Genomic DNA, 10,305 nt, shown 5'->3' on the forward strand with positions numbered 1-10,305 from the left:
ATCCCACATACAGACCGGTTCCCGCTCACTGGCTGAGCGAGGCGCGGGAGCAACACCGAGGGTTGCAATCCCGTTGCCGGTCCCGGTCCGGTGTGGGGGTGACACTGAGGGTTGCGATCCGTTGCCGGACATGAAAAAAGACAAAAAAAAAAAAAAAAAAAAAAAGGAAGCAAAAGTTAGAGATTTGGAAAATTTTCAGCCCATCCATATTGTTAAGAATGAGAAAGCATTTTCAGGAGAAAACACCAAGGGTGTGACCAAATGACCATTTGATAAGGAGCTTAGTCAGCCATCTAAATAGAAGCTACCCATTGTACAAGACAATGGAAGAATGGCCCCACACTCAGGGCCAGTATCAGTCTTAGTCTGTTCAGGCTGCTGCAGCAAAATATCATAAATAGAGTGGCTTATAAACAATAGACATTTCTTTCTTACAGTTTTGGAGGCTGGAAAGTCCATCATTGAGACACCAGCAGATGCAGTACCTGATGAGGGCCCAATTTCCAGTTCAGTTATGGTGTCTTCTAGCTGTGTCATCACATGGTGGAAGGGGCCATCTAGTTCTCTGGGGGTCTCTCTTTTTTTTTATAAAAATGTCTCAAGTTTATTTCAATATCTAGTTGTTTTTTTTTTTTTTTTTGTCTTTTTTCGTGTCCGGCAATGGATCGCAACCCTCAGTGTCACGCCCGCACCAGACCGGGACTGGCAACGGGATTGCAACCCTCGGCGCCGCGCCCGCACCTCGCTCAGCCAGTGAGCGGGCACCGGTATGTATGTGGGATCCAAACCCTCGGCGGGAGCGCCGCCGTGCTCCCAAGCAGCGCACTGTAGCAGTGCGCCACCGGGCCGGCCCTCAATATCTAGTTTTATTTTTAAATTAGAGTTGGACAATTTTTTGGTAACTGAAAATTCATTTTCAGAGGTGTAGAAAACATTAATGAGCTATTAAGTACTGACAGTGAATAAAATTACTGGACCATGCATTTATAAAAGCCACGTTTAATAGTAAATAGTTCCAGTTATACTATTTAACTGAAAGAAACACCCTTTAGATCTTTACTTCTAATTATACCACATTCTCCTTTTGACATAATCTATTCCTTTCACCCGACTGCAACTACAACCAACAAAATTACTCCAAACTTTAAGCCTTTTTTTTTACCACTTACGAAATATGACTTAACTGTTACTCTTTAAGAGTTCTTTAAAAGAAATTTGAAATTTTAATTTTTACTTTGAAATTGTTTGATCAAAAAGTACAGGACATCACTACCACATGAGTTAAAACAAAGAATGGAATAAAAAACAAAAGTGCTGTCTATATAACCACCAAACTATGTTATAAGACATTTTAAATATTTTACAGTTCTACATAGTAAGATATTAAACTGGCTCCAAGGTGCTACAATGTTTGGTATCTTTACTGCAAGCTTTAAACAATAGTGTTACTCTTCTCAACAAGTCACCTCTAAGAAAATGGCAGTGCTCATAAGCACAAAAGCTGTTATATCCAGTAGGTGGAATTCTAGTCAGGATAGGAGAATTCTTTATAAAATTAGGTTTCAAAAATGCAGAATGTTGAGGACTCTGCCAGTCAAGATGGTGGAATAGACAGCCCCCGCTGCTGCTGTCACTCTCTCCCACAAATCAACCAATTTACAAATATAAAAATGTAACAGCAGCCAAGCTGGGGCCACTGGAACTCAGGGGAAGAGGAGGACAGACCTACAGAGCTCATGAAGGGGGAGAAGTGACAATGAGAGAAAGAAAAAACTGCTCCAAGCATTTTGGGCTGCGGCTGCTTTAAGGCTAGAGCTGCTGAGTGCATGGAGCAGGAGCCAGCAGAAGCTGCAGCTGTGCCCTATGGATGGAGTTACTTGGATGTGGCAGGGGAGAAGAGGGCCTTGGTGGCCCCCAGGACAGCAAGACCACTAATAGAGTTCCCATAGGCCCACGCAGAAGTGAGGAGCCAGAACAGCTGAAAAAGGGGAGCCATTCAGAGGTTGGTGAGTCATCACAAGGGACCAGTGTAGGGCCCATCCCATGGGAAGTGTTTGGAGCATGGCAGTGGGGGAGATAGGCCCACCAGGAGAACACTGGGGCACAGCAAGGACAGCCAATCCATCCCCCAATCAGCATAGGACCACTCAGAGGAGGCTGGTCAGGAATGCAGAGTTGCGTGGGGTGCAGCTTGATGTAAATATTCAGGCCCAAATCAGAGTTTCTACACAACCCAGGTGCACCCAGTCTCTGGAGAGCCAGAAGTACCTATAAGGTCAACCATTAAACCCTGAGCTGCACAAAAAGTCTTCCATAGGGAAACAGCAGCAAAACAGCAATTTAGCTCAACAATACAACTCAAATACTGGTTCCCATAGAAAGTTCCCCCATTTTAGAAGTAAGCAAAGGACAAAAGTTAGTTCTAGCCCAGGCACACCACCAGTGCCTCGGGGCCCACCAGGGGACCTGAGGTATGGAGCCAGGGACTGGACCTCCCGCCCATAACCATGCACACTGCCAGTGCCTCAGAGCCCACCCAGGGGCCTGGGGCATGAAGCTGGGATTGGACACCCTGCCCACATCCAGGCACATTGCCAGTGCCTCGGAGCCCACCTGGGGACCCGGGGAATGGAACTGAGGACCAGACCCCCCACAACCAAGCACACCACCAGCACCAAGGAGAATGCCAAAAACATCACCTCCATGTGGGTGGCTCACCACAGCCACCACAATAACCATGGCTGAGACATCACAACCACCATGCACATGGTCCACCAGCCACTGGAACACGCTGACACAAAGAGAGTCACCAGTAGAGACCAAAGAAAAGGATAGGATGTCTGTCTCCACAAAGCCCATTCCAGAGTGACAGAGGAAGCATCCGCTGTGTGATAATATTGGGGGACCTAAACACACCTCTCAGCACTGGACAGACCATCTAGGCAATAAATCAACAGAGTAACCATTACTCTTTCAGAGGGAGAGAAGAAATCTAGGGTTATCAGTGATGGGAGGGGGGAGGGAGAAGGGGATAGGGAGAGAATGGACAAGGGGCATAAAGAATAAGTACAATTTGTAACAATATACATACTAGTAATATTGATTTGATCAATATATGTCAACATTGAATCCCAAAAATATGTAAATAAATTATGATTCAATAAAAATTTTTAAAAATGTGGAATGTCTTGATAATTACCACCATCTACAAGGCTAAAATCAGAAAAAAATGCAGAAAATAGAAGTACTCAATATTATTTTGCTTCAGGAAAGGCAGAACTGTTTCTATTCTAACAAATAAGCAATAATGATAAAAAGGTATGATTAATATACTGTATTTAAGCCAAAGCACACTTTTCACCTCAGAGAGGAAAATTCTGACTTTAACATTCTTAATTTCCCTTGTCCAGAATAGGATCCCATTTTAAACCTTTATTTGAATACAGTTCATAATGTAAAGTCATTTTTCTCCACAGGATGTTTTCATTGCAAGCTGCTAAATGACAAATGACTAAATCAGTTATAAAAATGAATTTGTACCTTACTAAATGCTAATTTACAATAACTTTCAATAGATAACAAACTTCTATACCCAAGCCTAAAAGCCGGGTGGGGCTCGCACAACCCACAGTCCCAGGAATACGGGATCGGCCCCACCACACCTTGAGCTGCCCGCACCGCGGCCACCTCCACTGCTCAGGGTGACAAAACTAAATCACGGAAGTGGCCACCACCAGGGCCCCCCTTCCACTTCCAACTCTGGGGTCTCCTTTATAAGGGCATTAACACCATTCCTGCAGGCTCCACTTTCATGACTTAATCACCACTAAAAGGCCCCACCTGTCAATACCATCCCCTTGGGGTTAAGATTTCAACATAAGAATGGTGGGGTGGGAGAGACACATTAGACCATATCAGCACTATCTGTCATATTGACTGCACTCACTTTTGACCCTTCTGGTCACCAATCCATATGGACACACACAGGAGGAAAGCCAGCACAAAAAGGAGACTGCAGAAGCCAGGGGGCTGGATGAGGCAAGAGTCAGAGGGTTGAATTGTTTATCTGGCCAGAAGATGGGAAATATGTGTAAGACACACTGTTCTTCCAACACAAACAAGAGTACCCTGCATTAGACTGCTGTACTAAGCAGAGCTGGGTATTAGTTTTTATCAAAGTTCCTGATATTCTCTAAACATTTAGCATGGATTCAACAACATGTTAAATAAACATGTGCTATCTATAGATAAGATCTGATTTATATGAGAACTCTGACTTTCTAAACTGTTTTGACTAAGTCCCCAACTCATCCACATCTTTCTCTCTCTACATATTAAACTGATGATCTTTCAAATTTTTCAAAACACGTAAGAATTTCCTTTCCTTCAAACGGTTCCAAATCCTTTAGCTGCCAAATTCAGGTCGCAGCTTCCAAGCTATCTCTTCTCCCGCAGGCCTATGGCACTCCCATAATAAAGCTCCAGCAGTTGGGTATTTTATTTAAATCAGAAAGCACTGAAAGTAGATACCAGGAATGGCAGTTCCTCGGGGATAGGGCTGATGCTATGTGTTTTCAGTGACACTACACTGAATTTAGAATAATTCTGTGTACATAGAAAGTACTCCACAAACATCCTGAGCAGTACCTGTTTTAGGTCCCTAGCCTCTTTTGCAGCTAAGTGAGGCCATATGATTGGAATATGGCCACAGTGTAAAAATTATAAGGTGGGACTTTTAGGGAAATTACTTATTGAAGAAGGATGGACAGCTGATGTATGTCCTTTTGCCTTTCCTCCTTCCTCCTTTCTGTGCCAGAGGGCAAATGCTTGTTATTGCCCTAAGAGCTGTCTTGGACCATAAGGCAATGCACTACGAACATACTAAGTACTATGACCTAGCACAGAACGAGTGCGGGTCTCTGATAAGTATCGAGTCTCCAGGCCCACCCTGGGCTGCCTATTTTGGGGCTTTACAAAAGAGAAACACAAAGACATTAATTTTGGAGGATGCTTTCTGTTACACACAGTTGAACCTAATTGTAACTGATAATCATATAAGGGCAATAGTGCCTGTGGTCAAGTGATTCTAGGCTAGCCTATATCAAGACAATATGGCAGCAGCAGAATGGAGAGGCTCTTCAAGGTAGACTCCAACAACTCAGACCACCTCCTCGGCTTACTCAGCATCTAGACTGGGGCCTGAGGGTAACAATGAGAAGGCAGAAGGAAGCTCCCAGCACATATTCCAGACTGAGATCCAGATACAGCCTTGAATGGATTTGAGTTGTGACTCTATGCCCCACTATCTTGACTCAATATCTAGAGACCATGATGACGGAGAGCACCATCTAGAGAAGCTAAATCAATGAAGATCAAGATTAGCCAAGGCTATCTGATGATATTAAGAAATTCTTTTGATTTTTAAGCGTGATAGTAGTTATATACATATAAACTTTAAAGGTTCTTATCTTTTAGAGACAGACTGAAATATTTATAAATAAAATGAAATGATGTCTGTGATTCTCTTCAAAATACTTTGAGGGAAGAAATAGATGGGGATATAGATGAAACAAGATCACCATAAGTTGATCACTGAGGATGCTAGAAACATGGAGATTCATTATACTATTTTCTCTACTTTTCTCTGTTTGAAATTACTTATTTTTAAAAAAAGAAAGATAAGTGCGGCCCATGGAGAGTCACATTTCACCAAGGAGTGTCTGGTGGAAGGGGGAGTAGGACACAGAGGCAAGCACAGATGAGTAGTGGGTTTCCCTCCTGCTGGGAGCGTGGAGGAACTTCCCCCTCACACCATGCTATTCAGCACTTCAATTCCAGTCTGGCTAGCCTGACTGTAATTTGTAATGAAGGGTATGAGCCAGCCCCACTTCATCTCTTCTTTATTGTTAATTGTGGAAAGGCTCAGTGAGAGCATTGTAAATTCCTCTCCTATCTCCACATTTGCAGTCACAGGAAACAGATCACTTGTGACCACTAATACTGAGGACTATTGTAAACTCTATGCTAAAACAGCTTTGGGGTCCAAAGTTTATGAGATATTTCTTCAGAGGCATAAAGCCTTGGTGCAGAAAATTTGAACAGTAACCTCCTTGACATAAGATAGATGCTTTCATTCTCTGCTGATGGGAGGGTTAGGGGTCTACCTTACTGGCAAGTTGGTAGAGTGCAGAGTGTGAAAAAATACAGCAACAACCTAAATGATCAAAAATAGGGTCATGAGTAAGAGAATAATGGTATGCTCATACGATAGGATATGACACAGCTATTAAAATGATTTGTGTGAAGAATTTATAACAACATGGAAGGTTCATATGCTACCACGTTAAATAAAAACATCAGAACACAAAATTGTCTATTCTATATAATCCCCATGATGTAAAATATACAATAATATAGAAACAAAAGGAAACACCCTCTGTCTTAATAGTGATTAAACCAGGTTGATGGGATTAGGAAAAATTCCTATTCATTTATTTTTCTTTAAGATAAAAGCATACCTGAACATAAGACCTGAACCAGTAGAAAATGGGAGTCTTTATTTTTTAATTTTTTTTTTTTTCGTGTCTGGCAATGGATCGCAACCCTCAGTGTCGCGCCCGTACCGGACCGGGACCAGCAACGGGATCGCAACCCTCAGTGTTGCACCCACACCTCGCTCAGCCAGTGAGTGGGAACCGGTCTGTATGTGGGATCTGAACCCTCAGCGGGAGCGCCGCCGCGCTCCCAAGCGGCGCACTGTAGCAGTGCGCCACCGGGCCGGCCAAAAAATGGGAGTCTTTAAAACAAAAGTTTTCAGCAAGTACTCTGATCTGGGACCACAGATAAAATTCAGGAGAGTGGTAAACTTGGATTGGAAAAACAATTACACCTTTATATTCACTAACCTCTAACTAAATGTTTTTTCTGGATTTTTTTTTTATTGTGGCAAAGTATACACAACATAAAACTTAGCATTTTAACCCTTTTAGGTATACAGTTCAGTAGCATTAAGTACATTTACATGGTTGTACAAACATCACCACTATGTCCAGACTAAAATTCAATATTTTCTTCAATTACGAATGTAGCCTATGAACCACAGTAAATTACCATACCTGTGACTTTGTCAACAATAGAAATCAAAGTTATTTTCACATGATATTACAGTTGTGAGTAGGTATGTTGAAATAATAGTTCATGTTCCTCACAGCTTTGAAATTAGGGAGTTATTAGGACTGCCACCAAATCTTGTCATTTAATGTAAAATTACTAGACTACAAAATTGTTTTTTAAAATTTTGTTAACTGTGTTTCAGTATGAAAGTTGTCCTTGGTGATCCTATGCATCTTACTTATTTGAAAACATTGTTTGAGAAGGAATTCATAGGTTTCAACAGACCGCCAAAGGGTTCACAGGACTAAAAAAAAAAATTAAGAAATTCTCAGTAGATGTGATCCTGACAGATGGACTAACTAGCTACCCTCAACATACAATAATCATTTACCAAGAGGTGTCTTTAGGGTCTCAGAATTCTTTCCAATTGCTCTGTTGGTGATGTAGCCTAGTAGATTACACCACCTCCATCTGCATCTCCCCCAAATCCCCTGCAAATTTAGCCATTAGAATAACCCTACTTGCGTATATCCTTTGAAAAACAATGTTTGATGGACCTCAAAAGACATTCTCTGATAAACAGAAAGCTAATGTTGGAAAGAGAAATGGCAAAGGTACAGATAAGAGATGGCTGATAGGGCAGATGGAGAGCTGGGTTGCCAACTCTCCCCTGCCTCAAAGGCCAATCAACATTATGTTAAGTGAAAGTAAGCCAGACACAGAAAGACAAACACCGCATGATCTCACTCACGTGTAGAATATAAAAAAGTTACACTCACAGAAGCAGAAAGTAGAATGGCGGTTACCAAGGGCTGAGGGGAAGGTGGAGTTGGAGAGATGTTGGTCAAAGTTACATTTCAGTTAGACGGGAGGAATAGGTTCAAGAGATCTATTAGTTAATAACAACATATTGTATACTTGAAAATTGCTAAGAAAGTAGATTTTTAAGTGTTCTAACCATGAAACAAATAAGTATGTGAGGTGATGCATACGTTAATTAGCTTGATTTGGCCATTCCACAATGTATACATATATCAAAACCTCATGCTGTACACCATCAATATGTACAATTCTCATCAATTAAAAAAATATTTTTTTCTTTTTTTTTTTTTGTCTTTTGTCTTTTTTCCGTGTCCGGCAACGGATCGCAACCCTCAGTGTTGCCCCTGTACCGGACCGGGGACCAGCAACGGGATTGCAAACCTCGGCGTTGCTCCCGCGCCTCGCTCAGCCAGTGAGCGGGAACCGGTCTGTATGTGGGATCCGAACCCTCGGGCGGGAGCGCCGCCGCGCTTCCCAAGCGGCGCACTATCCAGTGCGCCACCAGGCCGGCCCCCAAAATATTTTTTTCTAAAAACATCAAATCCATCCACAACGCAGGGCAGTACTCACTGAGGAAAGCCGGGAGTTTTTAAAAAAACCCTAGCAACACCTTTCAAAGACACTTTTTATTAAAAAGTGGAGAAAGTAACCCTTACGTAATGGTATAAAGCTTAGGTCTAGCAACAAAGTAGCATGAAAATATCAGAGTAGAGATTAAAAAGAGGAACAACCCAGCCTCACCTTTCAAAATGGAATCCATTTCCCTAATGTTTTCTTCTTTTATTCAAAATTGGTTTTTGGAATCTGGTATGATACTAGGTGCTATATTTCTTGGGCTATGACCACAATTTAATACCTCTCTGTGCATATAAATTTTTTTCTGGCAAATCCTAAGTTTCCCATATTATTCAAATGAAAACGTTCTCTGATGCTGAAAGACATCTACCTAATTTACAGTCACCTTCTCTGAGAGCTAGTCCCCCTCTGCACTGGCCCCCTACCAGAGGTCTACAGAGCTGGGTCTCAGCAGTCTCTCTATGAATCCAAATCCCTGGCAGTGGCTGATTGGCTAAGAGTGGAGACCTTACCTACTCCATGCCTATCACATTCTCTCTTCTGAGAATTTGGAATTGGGACCCAGAGTTACTCCCTGGTGACCTGAATTGCAGGCATATAAACTTGGGGGCTGTACAGTGGGTGTGTTTGGTGATGTGCATGCTGAGGTGGAGAGCAGGTCAGCCCACGGTAAGAGGTGGGTATGCACAGAGCAGCAGAGACATTCATTGAAGCCCAGCTGCACCTCAAGCCCAGGACCTCTACAACCACATTATAGAAATCCCTTTAGGGCTGGGGCTGGTCAGCATGGGGTCCCAATATCGAAGTTTAGAGTTTGCACCTATGACACTCCACAGGGCAGCTCACTACCATCCTGGCCCCCTCTTCCCAAATCATCCTCAGTGTCCCACCAGTCCCTTGTGAAAAGAAAGCAAGGAGCAGCCACCCAACCAGCATACCTCGGGTCTGCCAATGCTTCTGCGGACGCGAGCTCCGACCCCTTCTGACTGCTCCCGGCTGAGCACCGAGAGAATAACCTTCTTAAAGGACTCCATGTTGAAGTCTAAAAAGACAGTGTTCCAATGCTGAGCTATAGAGAACAGAGGGCGAAAGGAGGGAAAAAAAAAAAAAAAGTCATAAACAGCAAACATCCAAGGACTACGAAATAAAGGATATTAACATTGGATGCCCAAAATAATAACAGCTGCAATTTATTGATTGCTTACCATGTACAGCACCTGGGTTAGGGGATTTAAAGCAACAATAATGACGGTGAACATGTATGAATACTTACTAGGCGCCTGGTAGCTCACTAATTATTTACAATTATCTCTTGAACCCTTGCAGTATCTTGTACACGACTTAGCAACAACAGCTCTATTGGACACTTACCAAGAACCTCTGATGAGCACTTTATCTGTTTTACCTCAGTGAACTCTCTCGGTCACCCGCACACCTCCCCTCCAGTGCCACCTCACGAGGTAGGTGCTACCAGTGAGGCCGAGAGATTGAGAGATGGGGGTTTTGTGTGGTGACATAGGGAACATGGAGAAAAACGAAGAGGTCCATGACTTTCAGCAGAAGATGACATTGAAAGGGGTCTTCGAGGGTCATTGGATTCAAAGACCCATCTATCCCTGAAGTTCAGGGCCAACTTTTCAAGCAAGAAATCTAAAAGACTTCAGCTTCCTCACGAAGTCTTCCAGAGTGCGGGTAACTCATGGACGAGCTGCCCTTGACAATGCATCCCATATTTCAGGACCCACCTATACCGTGTTTATTATTCAAAAGTATTTCCTCTTTTTGGCTGGCGGG

General features: G+C 42.9%; 1 protein-coding gene across 1 annotated transcript in view; it reads right to left on the minus strand.

The window, feature by feature from the left end:
• The window catches only part of LOC103606447 (pirin-like), a gene marked incomplete at its 3' end in the record, with an annotated part of 41,010 nt that overhangs the window by 29,393 nt on the left and 1,312 nt on the right, over positions 1-10,305 (minus strand). The window contains exon 2 of the mRNA XM_008591038.1: positions 9,450-9,580. Coding sequence (XP_008589260.1) covers positions 9,450-9,580 — 131 coding nt within the window. The remainder of the gene's footprint in view (positions 1-9,449; positions 9,581-10,305) is intronic.

Source organism: Galeopterus variegatus, unplaced genomic scaffold (assembly GCF_000696425.1).
Source record: "Galeopterus variegatus unplaced genomic scaffold, G_variegatus-3.0.2 Scaffold6596, whole genome shotgun sequence".
Taxonomy (NCBI): domain Eukaryota; kingdom Metazoa; phylum Chordata; class Mammalia; order Dermoptera; family Cynocephalidae; genus Galeopterus; species Galeopterus variegatus.